At 54.2% G+C, this 17,615-nt stretch overlaps 2 protein-coding genes across 3 annotated transcripts; one reads left to right on the plus strand and one right to left on the minus strand.

Annotated features, from left to right (window-relative positions):
• Positions 1-1,766: 1,766 nt before the first annotated feature.
• PFDN2 (prefoldin subunit 2) lies at positions 1,767-7,739 on the minus strand (the record flags this gene model as incomplete). The annotated part of the gene is made up of 4 exons (XM_082275912.1): positions 7,642-7,739; positions 3,924-4,012; positions 3,581-3,704; positions 1,767-1,937 (listed from the first exon to the last, which is right to left on the minus strand). The coding sequence occupies exons 1-4, from the start codon at positions 7,678-7,680 to the stop codon at positions 1,767-1,769; spliced, it is 423 nt and encodes a 140-aa protein (XP_082132038.1). The 5' UTR covers positions 7,681-7,739.
• On the plus strand, positions 7,721-17,238 carry NIT1 (nitrilase 1). 2 transcript variants are annotated; one of them, XM_082275910.1, is made up of 6 exons: positions 7,721-7,819; positions 8,171-8,419; positions 11,295-11,398; positions 11,836-11,969; positions 13,814-13,939; positions 16,957-17,238. In XM_082275910.1, the coding sequence occupies exons 1-6, from the start codon at positions 7,782-7,784 to the stop codon at positions 17,224-17,226; spliced, it is 921 nt and encodes a 306-aa protein (XP_082132036.1). In that variant the 5' UTR covers positions 7,721-7,781; the 3' UTR covers positions 17,227-17,238. The 2 variants fall into 2 exon arrangements, with proteins under 2 accessions (XP_082132036.1, XP_082132037.1); XM_082275911.1 differs by having other exon boundaries at positions 7,733-7,819; positions 8,177-8,419.
• Positions 17,239-17,615: the final 377 nt, after the last annotated feature.

Consider the following 17,615-nt stretch of genomic DNA (forward strand, 5'->3'; position numbering starts at 1 on the left):
GCGTAGAAGAAGGATCCGGGTGCTGAAATGGCCAGCCTGCAGTCCAGACCTTTCACCCATAGAAAACATTTGGCGGAAGATGTGACAAAGAAGACCTAAGACAGCTGAGCTACTAGAAGCCTGAATTAGACAAGAATGGGACAACATTCCTATTCCTAAACTTCAGCAACTTCTCCTCAGTCCCCAGACGTTTGCAGACTGTTATAAAAAGAAGAGGGGAGGCCACTCAGTGCTAAACATGGCCTTGTCCCAACTTTGAGATGTGTTGATGCCATAAAATTTAAAATCAAATTATTTTTCCCTTAAAATGATACATTTTCTCAGTTTAAACATTTGATATCTCATCCATGTTGTATTCTGAATAAAATATTGAAATTTGAAATTTCCACATCATTGCATTCTGTTTTTATTCACAATTTGTACAGCATCCCAACTTTTTTGGAATCGGGTTTGTATATAATAAATATAATACATTTTATTTTTATTATTATTTCTAACTGCTTTTATTTTATATTTGATAATTGTATTTGTAATTTATTTTATTATTTATTTTATACATTTTTATTTCCAATTAATTTTAATTAGCTCTAATTCCTTTTATTTTATATTATTTCTAATTCCTTTTATTTTATATTATTTCTAATTCCTTTTATTTTTTATTATTTCTAATTCCTTTTATTTTTTATTATTTCTATTCCTATATATATATATATATATATATATATATATATATATATATATATATATATATTTTTATTATTTCTTTCAGCTGCATCCTACTTCTGTACTGCAGTTTAAATTGCCATAAATGCACCAAACATGGAAACCGGATGACAGGTCCACTTTAAAATACCCACAAAATCTTTGATGCAGATATTTGGCGCAGTGGGTGTGGGGAGTGTTGACACCCCGACCATGCCGGGGAGCTGAAGATTTAAAATAGACGTCCGCGTGTCACCTCAGCTGTCCGGAGTGACAAGTGGCAGATGGGCAGCTGCTGAACGGGCACTTTGTACAAAAGATCACAAACTAATAAAGTGTATATTTAAAAAAAAAAAAAAAAAAAGTAAAAAAAAAAAATAATATTAATACACAAGACAAGCAAAGGCATTCAACAAACTTTATTTAACAAAACGAAAAACCTTTTTTAATAAAATAAAAAAAAAAAAAAAAAGCAGAAAGCCCCGAATTCCGCCATGAACCCCCCCAAACCATCAAATCCGCAGCATGACGCAGAATCTGACGCCCCCGTTTCTAGCAAAGCCTCGACCCGGTGAAATGAGATTCTGTCTGCGGAGGATCAGGAGACCAGGAGCCCGGCGGGGGGGGGGGGGGGGGGGGGATCAGGAGACCAGAACCCCGGCGGAGGATCAGGAGCCTGGTGGGGTGAGGGGGGGGGGGGCTTGTGATCAGGAGACCAGGACCCCGGCGGAGGATCAGGAGCCTGGTGGGGTGAGGGGGGGGGCTTGTGATCAGGAGACCAGGACCCCGGCGGGGGGGATCAGGAGACCAGGACCCCGGCGGGGGGGATCAGGAGACCAGGACCCCGGGGGGGGGGGGGGATCAGGAGACCAGGACCCCGGCGGGGGGGGGGATCAGGAGACCAGGACCCCGGCGGGGGGGGATCAGGAGACCAGGACCCCGGCGGGGGGGGGGGGGGGGATCAGGAGACCAGGACCCCGGCGGGGGGGGATCAGGAGACCAGGACCCCGGCGGAGGATCAGGAGCCCGGCGGGGGGGGGGGGAATCAGGAGACCAGCGGAGGATCAGGAGACAAGGACACCGGCGGAGCTGCTTTTGGCGCCATCCCCGTCTTTGGGCGGTTGCTTCTGGTCGTCCTCCCCCATCAGGCGGATGTTGTGCTTCTCCCGGTATTCGTTCAGCTCCCGCCCCTTCGTCTGCAGCTGCGTGTTTAGCGTCTCGATGATTTTGTTGAGCTGTGGGGGGGTTGAGAGGAGGCGGAGTTAGAGTGTGAGAAACCTCAAATGGAAGCTCAGGGCCGCGGACTAAACCTATTCTGGGGAGTTGCCGCCTATGGAGGACAGCTTCTGTCTGAGGCTTTGCACACAGGTGTTATGTTGGGGGATGGGCTTTCAGATGTAAAGAATTCTGCATGCAATGCACAGAACAACTGCTATGGAGCTGAACATGCTGTGAGCAGGGCATGATGGGAGTTGTAGTTCGCAGTATAGAGAAGCAGGGCATGCTGAGAGTTGTAGTCCCCCAGTATAGAGAAGCAGGACATTCTGGGAGATGTAGTCCCTCGGCATGGAGGACCGGGGTATAGTGGGAGTTGTAGTCCCTCGGCATGGAGGACCGGGGTATGGTGGGAGTTGTAGGCCCCCTCAGTAGAGGGGAGCAGGACATGCTGGGAGTTGTAGTCCCCCCCCCAGTAGAGGGGAGCAGGACATGCTGGGGGTTGTAGTCCCCCAAATTAAAGGGGAGCAGGACATGCTGGGGGTTGTAGTCCCTTAGTAGAGGGGTGCAGGACATGCTGGGAGTTGTAGTCCCTCAGTAGAGGGGAGCAGGACATGCTGGGAGTTGTAGTCCCTCAGTAGAGGGGAGCAGGACATGCTGGGAGTTGTAGTCCCTCGGTAGAGGGGAGCAGGACATGCTGGGAGTTTAGTCCCACAGTAGAGGTGAGCAGGACATGCTGGGGGTTGTAGTCCCACAGTGTGGAGGGGCAGGGTATGCTGGGAGTTGTAGTCCCCTAGTATGGAGGACCAGGGAATGCTGGGAGTTGTAGTCCCCTAGTATGGAGGACCAGGGAATGCTGGGAATTGTAGTACCCTAGTATGGAGGACCAGGGAATGCTGGGAGTTGTAGTCCCCTAGTATGGAGGACCAGGGAATGCTGGGAATTGTAGTCCCCCAGTATGGAGGACGGGGGAATGCTGGGAGTTGTAGTCCCTCGGTATAGGGGCCTGGGAATGCTGGGAGTTGTAGTCCTCCAATAGAGGGGAGCAGGACATGCTGAGAGTTGTAGTCCCCCAGTATAGCGGGGCAGGGCATGCTGGGAGTTGTAGTCCCCCCATATAGAGGGGGCAGGGCATGCTGGGAGTTGTAGTCCCCCCTTTAGTATACAGAAGCAGGTCATGGGAGGTGTAGTCTCTCCCAGTATACAGGGTATGATTTAGATCTGACAGAAGAAATCAGGCTTTCAGTGGGCGGGGCTGCTCCAAAGAGAGGGAGGAGGGGTAAGACCCATGATGTCACCAACAGTCAAATGAGCATTTTGGAGGCGGAGAAAAGGGGGTGGAGTCTGGAGCATTGAACTGATTAACTGTACAGGCTCTTGAAGTTTCCATCGCTCACTTATAGATTTTATCTGCTAAATCGATCATTTTCAGCTCCGTACAAATAGTGACAACCTGGATTGCCCCACCCCCTCCCCCCCCCCCCCGTACAAATAGTGACAACCTGAGCACCCCTCCCCCTGTACAAATAGTGACAACCTGGAGCCCCCCCCCCCCCAAATAGTGACAACCTGGAGCCCCCCCCCCCCCGTACAAATAGTGACAACCTGGAACTCCCCCCCCCCCCCCCCGTACAAGTTGCCCCAATGGGGGCCCCGGGCTCACCTGTTCCTTGTTGCTCTCCAATGCCGGCAGCACCTCCTTCACCGTCCGCTCCACCAGGACGCCCCCCACCATCCGGTAACACTTCCTGCTCTGGTCCACCTCCCGCAGGGTGTCAATCACCAAACTGTGAGAGAGAAAGATGGCGGATTAATGAGGCCCCGCCCCTCCGCAGACCGATGTACGGGGCCCTGCTATGGGTTATGCACACTCCGGGGCTGGGAGCCCTGATCAGGAGGTCAGGCATTGATTGGACGGTGATGAGAGCCATATAAGGGGGATGGGAAATAAAGTGGCGCTGAATTAGGGCGGAGTTCTGGGGCCCCGTGTGGGGGATGGTACTCACGTGTGTTCGCTCAGTTCCATCTCCAGCTGAGCCGACTTGGTGGCCAAACCCCTCTGCTCCTGCCGCAGGCGATTGAACCCCGCCACCACCTACAGAGCAACAAAGAGATTACAGACTTCTAATACAGTATAGAGGAGGGTATGCTGGGAGTGGTAGTCCCCCTCAGTACAGAGGAGGGTATGCTGGGAGTGGTAGTCCCCCCTCAGTACAGAGGAGGGTATGCTGGGAGTGGTAGTCCCCCCCCTCAGTATAGAGGAGGGTATGCTGGGAGTTGTAGTCCCTCTCAGTATAGAGGAGGGTATGCTGGGAGTTGTAGTCCCCCCTCAGTATAGAGGGTATGCTGGGAGTTGTAGTCCCCCCTCAGTATAGAGGAGGGTATGCTGGGAGTGGTAGTCCCCCCTCAGTATAGAGGAGGGTATGCTGGGAGTTGTAGTCCCTCTCAGTATAGAAGAGGGTATGCTGGGAGTTGTAGTCCCCCCTCAGTATAGAGGAGGGTATGCTGGGAGTTGTAGTCCCCCCTCAGTATAGAGGAGGGTATGCTGGGAGTTGTAGTCCCTCTCAGTATAGAGGAGGGTATGCTGGGAGTTGTAGTCCCCCTCAGTATAGAGGGTATGCTGGGAGTTGTAGTCCCCCCTCAGTATAGAGGAGGGTATGCTGGGAGTGGTAGTCCCCCCTCAGTATAGAGGAGGGTATGCTGGGAGTGGTAGTCCCCCCTCAGTACAGAGGAGGGTATGCTGGGAGTGGTAGTCCCCCCTCAGTATAGAGGAGGGTATGCTGGGAGTTGTAGTCCCTCTCAGTATAGAGGAGGGTATGCTGGGAGTGGTAGTCCCCCCTCAGTATAGAGGAGGGTATGCTGGGAGTGGTAGTCCCCCCTCAGTATAGAGGAGGGTATGCTGGGAGTGGTAGTCCCCCTCAGTATAGAGGAGGGTATGCTGGGAGTTGTAGTCCCTCTCAGTATAGAGGAGGGTATGCTGGGAGTTGTTGTCCCTCTCAGTATAGAGGAGGGTATGCTGGGAGTGGGAGTCCCCCCTCAGTATAGAGGGTATGCTGGGAGTGGTAGTCCCCCCTCAGTATAGAGGGTATGCTGGGAGTTGTAGTCCCTCTCAGTATAGATGGTATGCTGGGAGTTGTAGTCCCCCTCAGTATAGAGGGTATGCTGGGAGTTGTAGTTCCCCCCTCAGTATAGAGGGTATGCTGGGAGTGGTAGTCCCCCCTCAGTATAGAGGAGGGTATGCTGGGAGTGGTAGTCCCCCCTCAGTACAGAGGAGGGTATGCTGGGAGTGGTAGTCCCCCCTCAGTACAGAGGAGGGTATGCTGGGAGTGGTAGTCCCCCCTCAGTACAGAGGAGGGTATGCTGGGAGTGGTAGTCCCCCCCCTCAGTATAGAGGAGGGTATGCTGGGAGTTGTAGTCCCTCTCAGTATAGAGGAGGGTATGCTGGGAGTTGTAGTCCCCCCTCAGTATAGAGGGTATGCTGGGAGTTGTAGTCCCCCCTCAGTATAGAGGAGGGTATGCTGGGAGTGGTAGTCCCCCCTCAGTATAGAGGAGGGTATGCTGGGAGTTGTAGTCCCTCTCAGTATAGAAGAGGGTATGCTGGGAGTTGTAGTCCCCCCTCAGTATAGAGGAGGGTATGCTGGGAGTTGTAGTCCCCCCTCAGTATAGAGGAGGGTATGCTGGGAGTTGTAGTCCCTCTCAGTATAGAGGAGGGTATGCTGGGAGTTGTAGTCCCTCTCAGTATAGAGGAGGGTATGCTGGGAGTTGTAGTCCCCCCTCAGTATAGAGGAGGGTATGCTGGGAGTGGTAGTCCCCCCTCAGTATAGAGGAGGGTATGCTGGGAGTGGTAGTCCCCCCTCAGTACAGAGGAGGGTATGCTGGGAGTGGTAGTCCCCCCTCAGTACAGAGGAGGGTATGCTGGGAGTTGTAGTCCCTCTCAGTATAGAGGAGGGTATGCTGGGAGTGGTAGTCCCCCCTCAGTATAGAGGAGGGTATGCTGGGAGTGGTAGTCCCCCCTCAGTATAGAGGAGGGTATGCTGGGAGTGGTAGTCCCCCTCAGTATAGAGGAGGGTATGCTGGGAGTTGTAGTCCCTCTCAGTATAGAGGAGGGTATGCTGGGAGTTGTTGTCCCTCTCAGTATAGAGGAGGGTATGCTGGGAGTGGTAGTCCCCCCTCAGTATAGAGGGTATGCTGGGAGTGGTAGTCCCCCCTCAGTATAGAGGGTATGCTGGGAGTTGTAGTCCCTCTCAGTATAGATGGTATGCTGGGAGTTGTAGTCCCCCTCAGTATAGAGGGTATGCTGGGAGTTGTAGTTCCCCCCTCAGTATAGAGGGTATGCTGGGAGTGGTAGTCCCCCCTCAGTATAGAGGAGGGTATGCTGGGAGTTGTAGTTCCCCCTGAGTATAGAGGAGGGTATGCTGGGAGTTGTAGTCCCTCTCAGTATAGAGGAGGGTATGCTGGGAGTTGTAGTCCCCCCGCAGTATAGAGGGTATGCTGGGAGTTGTAGTCCCCCCTCAGTATAGAGGAGGGTATGCTGGGAGTTGTAGTCCCCCCGCAGTATAGAGGGTATGCTGGGAGTTGTAGTCCCCCCTCAGTATAGAGGAGGGTATGCTGGGAGTTGTAGTCCCTCTCAGTATAGAGGAGGGTATGCTGGGAGTTGTAGTCCCCCCTCAGTATAGAGGAGGGTATGCTGGGAGTGGTAGTCCCCCCTCAGTATAGAGGAGGGTATGCTGGGAGTGGTAGTCCCCCCTCAGTATAGAGGAGGGTATGCTGGGAGTGGTAGTCCCCCCTCAGTACAGAGGAGGGTATGCTGGGAGTGGTAGTCCCCCCTCAGTATAGAGGAGGGTATGCTGGGAGTGGTAGTCCCCCCTCAGTATAGAGGAGGGTATGCTGGGAGTGGTAGTCCCCCCTCAGTATAGAGGAGGGTATGCTGGGAGTTGTAGTCCCTCTCAGTATAGAGGGTATGCTGGGAGTGGTAGTCCCCCCTCAGTATAGAGGAGGGTATGCTGGGAGTTGTAGTCCCCCTCAGTATAGAGGGTATGCTGGGAGTTGTAGTTCCCCCCTCAGTATAGAGGGTATGCTGGGAGTGGTAGTCCCCCCTCAGTATAGAGGAGGGTATGCTGGGAGTTGTAGTTCCCCCTGAGTATAGAGGAGGGTATGCTGGGAGTGGTAGTCCCTCTCAGTATAGATGGTATGCTGGGAGTGGTAGTCCCCCCTCAGTATAGAGGAGGGTATGCTGGGAGTTGTAGTCCCTCTCAGTATAGAGGGTATGCTGGGAGTTGTAGTCCCCCCTCAGTATAGAGGGTATGCTGGGAGTTGTAGTCCCTCTCAGTATAGAGGGTATGCTGGGAGTTGTAGTCCCCCCCCCTTAGTATACTGGAAGATATGCTGATAGTTGTAGTACTCCTTCAATATAGAAGTGGGTATGCTGAGTTTCTGTCCCTTTAGTATAATGAGGGGTATGCTGGGAGTTGTAGTCCCCCTCAGTAGAGAGGAAGGTATTCTGAGAGTTGTAGTTTCCCCTACGTATAGAGAAAGAAATGCTGGGAGTTGTAGTCCCCCCCCCCATCAGTATAGAAGGTATGCTGGAAGCTGTATTTCCCTCGGTATAGAGAAGGGTATGCTGGGAGTTGTAGTCCCCCTCAGTACAGCGGAGGGTACGCTGGGAGTTGTAGTCCCCCCCTCAGTATAGAGGAGGGTATGCTGGGAGTTGTAGTCCTCTCTCACCTGCTCCGCAGCGATCTGCTTAGCCGCCGCACTCGCCATGTTTCCTCCGCTGAGTGAGAGCTCGCCGCCGGAAATCGTTGAAAACGTCACTTCCTGCCGCCCCGCCTCCCGCCGCCATATTGACTGAGGGCAGAGAGCGGATGAGGGTCGGCTGGCGGCTGTGGGGGGCGCTGAGGAGGTGAGTGACTCCACCCAGAAATGTATTTCCCGGATTGTGGGGGGGAATGTCTGTCTGTGTCCCCAATGTAGGGATTTCCTCTCACTGCCTGTGACACCGGGACCGGAAGTGAGCGGAATGGGGGTCACAGGAAGTAGACCTGACTCAGGATCTTTATATGGGGGCGGGGGACACACCTTGACTTTGTCCAATCGCAAATCACCCCGCCCTCCACCTACAGTAACCATTCTGTTGACATTGTAACCTCCATAGAGCTCCTTGTGGGCGGAGTTCATTAGACCATTACTCCGCCCCTTCCAGTCCTCCCAGGAGGAGCTCCGGGGGAGGAATAACGTTTTCTTATTTGTGAAGTTTCAGGACGATGTCGGGGAGCTCCGCCCACAATCCGCTGATCGCCGTCTGTCAGGTGACCTCCACCGCCAACAAGGAGGACAACCTCTCCGCCTGCTCCGCCCTCATCCGGGAGGCCTCCGCCCGCAACGCCGCCATGGTCTTCCTCCCCGAGGCCTTCGACTACATCGGGGGGAGCACCGAGGAGACCCTGAGCCTGGCTGAGAGCCTGGAGGGGGCGCTGATCCAACAATACTCCGCCCTGGCCAGGTGAGACACATGGCCCCTCCCCCAAACACTGCCCCTCCCCCAACACATCCCCTCCCCAGAACACTGCCCCTCCCCCAACACAACCCTTCTCCAAACACTACCCCTCCTCTAACATAGCCCCTCCCCAAAACTTCCCCACCTCTAACATAGCCCCTCCCTAAACCTTCCCCTCCTCTAACATAGCCCCTCCCTAAAACTTCCCCTCCTCTAACATAGCCCCTCCCCAAAACTTCCCCTCCTCTAACATAGCCCCTCCCCAAAACTTCCCCACCTCTAACATAGCCCCTCCCCAAAACATCCCCACCTCTAACATAGCCCCTCCCCAAAACTTCCCCACCTCTAACATAGCCCCTCCCCAAAACTTCCCCACCTCTAACATAGCCCCTCCCTAAAACTTCCCCGCCTCTAACATAGCCCCTCCCCAAAACTTCCCCTCCTCTAACATAGCCCCTCCCTAAAACGTCCCCTCCTCTAACAGCCCCTCCCTAAAACTTCCCCTCCTCTAACATAGCCCCTCCCTAAAACGTCCCCTCCTCTAACAGCCCCTCCCTAAAACTTCCCCTTCTCTAACATAGCCCCTCCCTAAAACTTCCCCTCCTCTAACATAGCCGCTCCCTAAAACTTCCCCACCTCTAACATAGCCCCTCCCTAAAATTTCCCCTCCTCTAACATAGCCCCTCCCTAAAACGTCCCCTCCTCTAACAGCCCCTCCCTAAAACTTCCCCTCCTCTAACATAGCCCCTCCCTAAAATTCGCCTCCTCTAACATAGCCCCTCCCTAAAACTTCCCCTCCTCTAACATAGCCCCTCCCCAAAACGCCCCCACCTCTAACATAGCCCCTCCCCAAAACTTCCCCGCCTCTAACATAGCCCCTCCCCAAAACTTCCCCACCTCTAACATAGCCCCTCCCCAAAACTTCCCCACCTCTAACATAGCCCCTCCCTAAAACTTCCCCACCTCTAACATAGCCCCTCTCTAAAACTTCCCCACCTCTAACATAGCCCCTCCCCAAAACTTCCCCTCCTCTAACATAGCCCCTCCCCAAAACTTCCCCACCTCTAACATAGCCCCTCCCCAAAACTTCCCCTCCTCTAACATAGCCCCTCCCCAAAACTTCCCCTCCTCTAATATAGCCCCTCCCCAAAACTTCCCCTCCTCTAACATAGCCCCTCCCTAAAACTTCCCCTCCTCTAACATAGCCCCTCCCCAAAACTTCCCCTCCTCTAACATAGCCCCTCCCTAAAACTTCCCCTCCTCTAACATAGCCCCTCCCCAAAACTTCCCCACCTCTAACATAGCCCCTCCCTAAAACTTCCCCTCCTCTAACATAGCCCCTCCCTAAAACTTCCCCTCCTCTAACATAGCCCCTCCCTAAAACTTCCCCACCTCTAACATAGCCCCTCCCTAAAACTTCCCCTCCTCTAACATAGCCCCTTCCTAAAACGTCCCCTCTAACATAGCCCCTCCCCAAAACTTCCCCTCCTCTAACATAGCCCCTCCCTAAAACGTCCCCTCCTCTAACAGCCCCTCCCTAAAACTTCCCCTTCTCTAACATAGCCCCTCCCCAAAACTTCCACTCCTCTAACATAGCCCCTCCCTAAAACTTCCCCTCCTCTAACATAGCCCCTCCCTAAAACTTCCCCTCCTCTAACATAGCCCCTCCCTAAAACTTCCCCACCTCTAACATAGCCCCTCCCTAAAACTTCCCCTCCTCTAACATAGCCCCTCCCTAAAATGTCCCCTCCTCTAACATAGCCCCTCCCGAAAACTTCCCCTCCTCTAACATAGCCCCTCCCTAAAACGTCCCCTCCTCTAACAGCCCCTCCCAAAAAATTCCCCTTCTCTAACATAGCCCCTCCCCAAAACTTCCACTCCTCTAACATAGCCCCTCCCTAAAACTTCCCCTCCTCTAACATAGCCCCTCCCTAAAACTTCCCCTCCCTTAAACTTCCCCACCTCTAACATAGCCCCTCCCTAAAACTTCCCCTCCTCTAACATAGCCCCTCCCTAAAGCTTCCCCTCCTCTAACACAGCCCCTCCCCAAAACTTCCCCTCCTCTAACATAGCCCCTCCCTAAAACTTCCCCTCCTCTAACATAGCCCCTCCCTAAAACTTCCCCTCCTCTAACATAGCCCCTCCCTAAAACTTCCCCTCCTCTAACATAGCCCCTCCCTAAAACTTCCCCACCTCTAACATAGCCCCTCCCCAAAACTTCCCCTCCTCTAACACAGGCCCTCCCCCAAAACAGTTTTTCCCTAAAGACTGCCCAGCCCCTCCCCAACACAACCCCTCCCGAAAACTCCCCCCACCAACACAACTCCTCCCCAAAACTTCCTCTTCTCTAACACAGCCCCTCCCCAAAACTGCTTTTCCTCTTAGACTGGCCCCTCCCCTGCACTGCCTCAGCATCCCCTAGCACAGCCCTCCCCCAGCAGAGCCCTGGCCCCTCCCCTGCACTGCCTCAGCATCCCCTAGCACAGCCCTGGTACCTCCCCTGCACTGCCTCAGCATCTCTCCAGCACAGTCCTGGCCACTCCCCAACACTGCCCCCTCCCCACCCCAGCACAGACCTTCCTCAGCTCCTCCCTAGTGCCGTCCCCTTCCGTCCCCAGCACCACCCTGGCCACTCCCTAGCACAACCCCAGCCCAGCATAGCCCAGACCTTTATCAGCACTACCTCCTTCTCTCCCTCCCTAGTGCTGCTCCAGCCCCTCCCCCACTACCCAGCTGAATGCCCAGCCTCTTTCCAGGATTCCCCCAGACCCTCCCCAGCTCCTCCTTAGTGCCATCCTATCCCCTCCCCAGCACTACCCCAGTCCCTCCCACTGGGCGGGATTTTGGTCCTGATCATCTTCTCTCTCTCTCTCTGTGTCAGGGAATGCCACCTCTGGCTGTCTCTGGGTGGATTCCATGAGAAGGGCCCCAACTGGGAGAAAGACCGCAGGATCTCCAACTCCCACCTCCTCCTGGATGACACAGGTACCTGTCACTGCTGTGTGTGAAAGTCAACGCCCCCTCATCCATCACCAAGGACAGCCCCTCCTGTTATTCCTTCTATCACCCAGACAGGAAGTGAGGAAAGTCTTCTTAATGGGGGCGCCTGTTCTGGGGGATTTCCTCTCACTTCCTGTTGTGTCTCTGGGACAGGAAGTGTCTGTTACTATAGTAATATTCCTTTTTAATTAAAGGACTACCCTGCCCCGGCCCCTCCCCAGCACTGCCCTAGCTTGTCCCCGGCCCCTCCCCAGCACAGTGTTGGGCAGGGGCGGGGAAGGGCTGCTATGTACTTCAAGGTGGAGGGTCGCTTTTTTTACTGCAGAGAATTAAAAACAGAAATATCGGCTCCCTGAGCAAATACATTTCCTAAAGTCTCTTATTTATTTTCCATTGACCCCCCCATGTGTGTCTTTCCGCAGGACGCATCCGGTCCATCTACCGCAAGACTCACCTGTTTGACGTGGATCTACAGAGCGGGGTGTCACTGAAGGAGAGCGGTTTCACTGTCCCGGGGATGGAGCTGGCGCCCCCTGTCAGCACCCCGGTGGGAAAGGTGCAGTTGGTTGTTTAGAACTCCTTTTGTAGTAGCGATGTACAAGTGTTTATAATAGTAGGCACTGCCCCCAACACAGCCCAGGCCCCTCTCAAGTACAGTCCTGGGCACTGCCCCAATCTGTCCCTAGCATAGCCCAGGCCTATCGCCAGCACAGTCCTTACCCCTCCAAAGCACTACCCCAGTCCCTCCCCATAACAGATCTGACCCCTCCCCAGGCACTACCCAAGCGCTTCACCGTCCCTGACCACTCCCTAGCACAGTCCACAACCCTCCTCCGCACATTCCTGGCTCCTCCTCAGCACAGTCTGACCACTCCCTTAGAACACTCCACACCCCTCCTCAGCACAACCTGACCACTCCCCAGCACATTCCTGACCCCTCCTCAACACAACCTGACCACTCCCCAGGTCTTTCCTGACCACTCCCTAGCACTTCCACATCCCTCCTCAGCACAGCCTGACCACTCCCCAGCACATTCCAGACCACTCCTAAGCACTTCCCTAGCACTGCCCCAACCCCTCCCCATAACAGTTCGGACACCTCCCCAGGCACTACCCATCGCTTCCCCAGCCCTGACCACTCACTAGCACAGTCCACACCCCTCCTCAGCCCAACCTGACCACTCCCCAGGACATTCCTGATACTTCCTCAGCACAGTCTGACCACTCCCTAGCACAGTTCACACCCCTCCACAGCACAGTCTGACCACTCCCTAAGCACAGTCCACACCCCTCCTCAGCACAACCTGACCACTCCCCAGCATTTTCCTGACCTCTCCTCAGCACAGTCTGACCACTCCCTAGCACAGTTCACACCCCTCCTCAGCACAGCCTGACCACTCCCCAGGACATTCCTGACCCCTCCTTAGCACAGTCTGACCACTCCCTAGCACAGTTCACATCCCTCCTCAGCACAGCCTGACCACTCCCCAGGACATTCCTGACCCCTCCTCAGCACAGTCTGACCACTCCCCAGGACATTCCTGACCCCTCCTCAGCACAGTCTGACCACTCCCTTAGAACAGTCCACACCCCTCCTTAGCACAACCTGACCACTCCCCAGCACATTCCTGACCTCTCCTCAGCACTGCCCCAACCCCTCCCCATAAGAGTTCTGACACCTCCCCAGGCACTACCCATCGCTTCCCCAGCCCTGACCACCCGCTAGCACAGTCCACTCCCCAGCACATTCCTGACCACTCCCCAGCACATTCCTGACCACTCCCCAGCACATTACTGACCCCTCCTCAGCACAGTTTGACCACTTCCCAGGACATTCCCGAACCCTTCTCAGCACATTTTGACCACTCCCTAGCACAGTCCACACCCCTCCTCAGCACAGCCTGATCACTCCCCAACACAGACTGACCACTTCCTAGCACAGTCCTGACCCCTCCTCAGCACAGCCCTGACCCCTCCCCAGCCCTATTCAGTCCGTTTTTATCACAACACTGATCATTTCCCACCTAGTTCCTTCCCAGCACAGCCCTGACAGGTTCTGCGCACTGCCCCAGTCCCTCCCCAATGCTGCCCTGGCCCCTCCTCCTGATTAATTTAGGAGAGTTCCCTTCAGTTCCTGTCCTAGTGACAACAGGAAGTGAGAGGAAATCTGTCCATAGTGAGCGAACGTCTTAGAACAAGTGTCCCCATAGGAAGATTTTCTCTACATTCTGTATTTGGTGACAACTAACATTTTGGATTTCCCATCACTTCCTGTTCCAGTGACAACGCTCACCAGGACCAATAGAGGGGATGAATCCCCTCCCCCCCCCCCCCCCCCCCGCTCCATCCAAAACAGAACACAACCTTAATGACTTGGAATTTGTTTTTATTGTGCGGCAGGTCGGTCTCGCCGTTTGCTACGACCTTCGCTTTCCGGAGATGTCGCTGGCTCTGTCCCGGGAAGGAGCGGAAATTCTCACCTACCCCTCCGCCTTTACCATCACCACGGGGCTGGCACACTGGGAGGTAGGTTTGTATGAGAGGTGGGGGTGGGATGGGACAGCAACCAATAGGAGGGGCCGGCCCAGGGGTCTCCAGCAGGATTGGCTATTCATGGCGGAGACCCGTGTGCTGTGGGGTTCGAGGTTCAAAGGAAGTGCTGCATGTGAGACCTACAAGATGAGGGGCCAATCAGAATGTTGCGGAGAGAGGAGACGTGGGGTGGCAGGTGGTCAGGATGTTGCGGGGCCTAATAAAAAGCCTTAAAAAGAAGTTAAGACCCTTGGGAAGGGGGTTAGACTCTGCCTCAAATTGGCATTTGTTGGGGATTTCCTCAAACTTCCTGTTGTGTCACCAGCACAGGAAGCAAGAGAATATCGCCCGTGCGGGGACACACAGCAGTTACACTTGACAGAGGTTCTAACCCCTCCCTACAGGACTAAAAAAACAAAGTTTTAGCTGGAATTCTTCTTAGAATGCAACTTATGCGTGTAAACATCCCACTGGTGACTTCTTAACCACTTCAATACCGGGCGCTTTCACCCCCTTCCTGCCCAGGACAATTCTCAGCTTTCAGCGCTCTCATACTTTGAATGACAATTGCACGGTCATGCAATGCTGGACTCATCTGAAATTTTTATCATTTTGTTCGCACAAATAGAGCTTTCTTTTGGTGTTATTTATTCACCGCTGAGGTTTTTTTTATTTTTTGCTAAACCAAAAACTATTGAAAATTTTGAAAAAAAAAATAAATAAAATTCACAGTTTGGTGTTAGATTTAGCAAACTGATAATTTTTCCCCCTTATTGATGTGTGCTGATGAAGCGGCACTGAAAGGCTGCACTAGTGGGCAATGATCAGGCTGCCCTGATGGGCACAGATGAGGCTGCACTGGTGGGCACTGATAGGCTGCACTGATGAGGCTGCACTAATGGGAACTGATGAGGCTGCATTGGTGGGCACTGATAGGCTGCATTGGTGATCAGGCAGCCCTGATGGGCATTGATGAGGTGGCACTGGTGGGCACTGATGAGGCTGCATTGGTGGGCACTGATGAGGCTGCACTAGTGGGCACTGATATTCTGCACTAATGGGAACTAATGAGGCAGCACTGGTGGGCACTGATAAGCTGCACTGGTGGGCACTGATGAGGCTGCACTGGTGGGCACTGATCAGGCTGCCCTGGTGGGCACTGATGAGGCTGCACTAATGGGAACTGATGAGGCTGCACTGGTGGGCACTGATAGGCTGCATTGGTGATCAGGCAGCCCTGATGGGCACTGATGAGGTGGCACTGGTGGGCACTGATGAGGCTGCACTGATGAGGCTGCACTGGTGGGCACTGATGAGGCTGCCCTGATGGGCACTGATGAGGCTGCATTGGTGGGCACTGATGAGGCTGCATTGGTGGGCACTGATGAGGCTGCACTGGTGGGCACTGATATTCTGCACTAATGGGAACTAATGAGGCAGCACTGGTGGGCACTGATAAGCTGCACTAATGGGAACTGATGCGGTTGCACTGATCAGGCTGTATTGGTGGACACTGATCAGGCTGCACTGATGAGGCTGCACTGGTGGACACTGATCAGGCTGCCCTGGTGGACACTGATCAGGCTGCCCTGGTGGACACTGATGAGGCTGCGCTAATAGGAACTGATGAGGCTGCACTGGTGGGCACTGATCAGGCTGCCCTGGTGGACACTGATCAGGCTGCCCTGGTGGGCACTGATCAGGCTGCCCTGGTGGGCACTGATGAGGCTGCGCTAATAGGAACTGATGAGGCTGCACTGGTGGGCACTGATGAGGCTGCGCTAATAGGAACTGATGAGGCTGCACTGGTGGGCACTGATCAGGCTGCCCTGGTGGGCACTGATGAGGATGCGCTAATAGGAACTGATGAGGCTGCACTGGTGGGCACTGATGAGGCTGCACTAATAGGAACTGATGAGGCTGCACTGGTGGGCACTGATAGGCTGCGCTAATGGGAACTGATGAGGCAGCACTGATGAGGCTGCACTGGTGGGCACTGATGAGGCTGCATTGGTGGGCACTGATGAGGCTGCACTGGTGGGCACTGATGAGGCTGCACTGGTGGGCACTGATGAGGCTGCACTGATAATCAGCATAGATTCCTCTTTTACAGAAGTCGTGTATCGGCTCTCTTCTCGCATCCTCATGCTGTCAGGAAAGGAGTGCCGATAACCGGCTTTTATTTACATCCGGCCCCTTACCTCAATCTGTGACCAGCGGTGTCCTCCGGACATACGACCGCCTCCCAGAACTAGCCATCATTCGGCTATAGTGCGGGTGGCAAGTGGTTAAAGGAGCACAACCCAGGTCTGTTACCCCGATCCCTTCCTTTGCTGCCCCGTGAACCTCTGACCTGGGACAAGCAAGGTGTTGGGACCTCCCTGCGGGGTCAGCAAAGCTGGCGATCTGGGAACCCCAGTATATGATGAGGAATTCCTGGACACGCCTCCTGCAGGTTCCTCCTCACCTCACATACAGAAAACATCAGTCCCGAGACATTTCACATCCTCCAATCAGGGTCACCCCCTGGCCATGGAAGCCTCAATGTGATTGATGGTACAGGAAGTAAACGCCCAGTGACCCTGTGAGGTGCTGTCTGCATTCTTGCTGTGATAGATTTCTCAGATTGAGGGTTTAACACAGCAGCTGCGTTTGCTGGATTGCATTAGACGTTCCTGGGAGAAGTGCCATCCCAGCGCGTTGCGGCCTCGAGCTTTGGATGCCCCAACCAAAGCCGCCATGACAGGTTCTCTATGCCTGCAAGGAATAGACTGCGTTAAGTCTATCTGTCTCTTCTGGATATCCAAACAACAGCCCAGGAAAACTGCTTCTGGGTAGGTCTGCAGCCTCTTATCACATGACCCTTTGCAACCTTATTGGGGATGGTGCTGCAACCAGTGAACAGTCAGGAATTACGATATCGGGGTAGTCATGGTAAAAGGTCAGTGGGCGGAGTCCTTACTGTAACGCAAACCTGTCGCTGACCCCCCTCCCCCCTTTTACCCCCACAGGTGCTCCTGAGGGCCCGAGCCATAGAGAACCAGTGTTACGTGGTGGCGGCGGCACAGACCGGCAGCCACAACCAGCGCAGGACTTCGTATGGACACGCCATGGTGGTGGACCCGTGGGGCGCGGTGGTGGCGCAGTGCCGGGACGGCCCCGGGGTGTGCTACGCAGAGATTGACCTGCCTTACCTCCACCGCGTGCGGAGAGAGATGCCTGTGCAGAGTCACCGCAGGGCCGACCTGTACGGTGCCGTCGGCAAGAAGACTCCGAGCTGAGGGAGGCGGCGGGATCGGAGATCGGCTGAGCATGCCTCAGAACCCGGACCTTACGTAATCCATGCTCAAGCTGCTGAGAAGGACGACGAATCAATCACTGAGATGATTAAAGAGCACCTATAATAATGAACACCAGAGGAGGAGGAGGGTGGGTGAAGTAGGTCTTTGGGGGGGGGGGGGGGCCCGCCCTGATTTCACCAGCTGATCACCGTTGGGGTCCTCTAGGGCTGATGAGGGTGTCTCCTTACACCCCCTTTTTGCATTTTTTTGGACCCGTTGTCCAATCCAGGTGCCTGAGGACTTTTCTAACCCTGCCAGGTTTTTACCACCTTTTTGGGGGGTCACCGCAACGGGAAGTGAAGGGAAATGCCCAATGGGGACACCGACAT

Source organism: Pelophylax lessonae (assembly GCF_965119305.1).
Source record: "Pelophylax lessonae genome assembly, chromosome: 13".
Taxonomy (NCBI): domain Eukaryota; kingdom Metazoa; phylum Chordata; class Amphibia; order Anura; family Ranidae; genus Pelophylax; species Pelophylax lessonae.

Bases quoted from the DNA above. Each gene is read 5' to 3' on its own strand.
- NIT1 (XM_082275910.1), top strand. From the start codon at position 7,782: ATGAGGGTCGGCTGGCGGCTGTGGGGGGCGCTGAGGAG. The intron at 7,820-8,170 runs GTGAGTGACTCC...TTATTTGTGAAG, and splicing joins CTGTGGGGGGCGCTGAGGAG to TTTCAGGACGATGTCGGGGA. The intron at 11,399-11,835 runs GTACCTGTCACT...GTCTTTCCGCAG, and splicing joins CCTCCTCCTGGATGACACAG to GACGCATCCGGTCCATCTAC.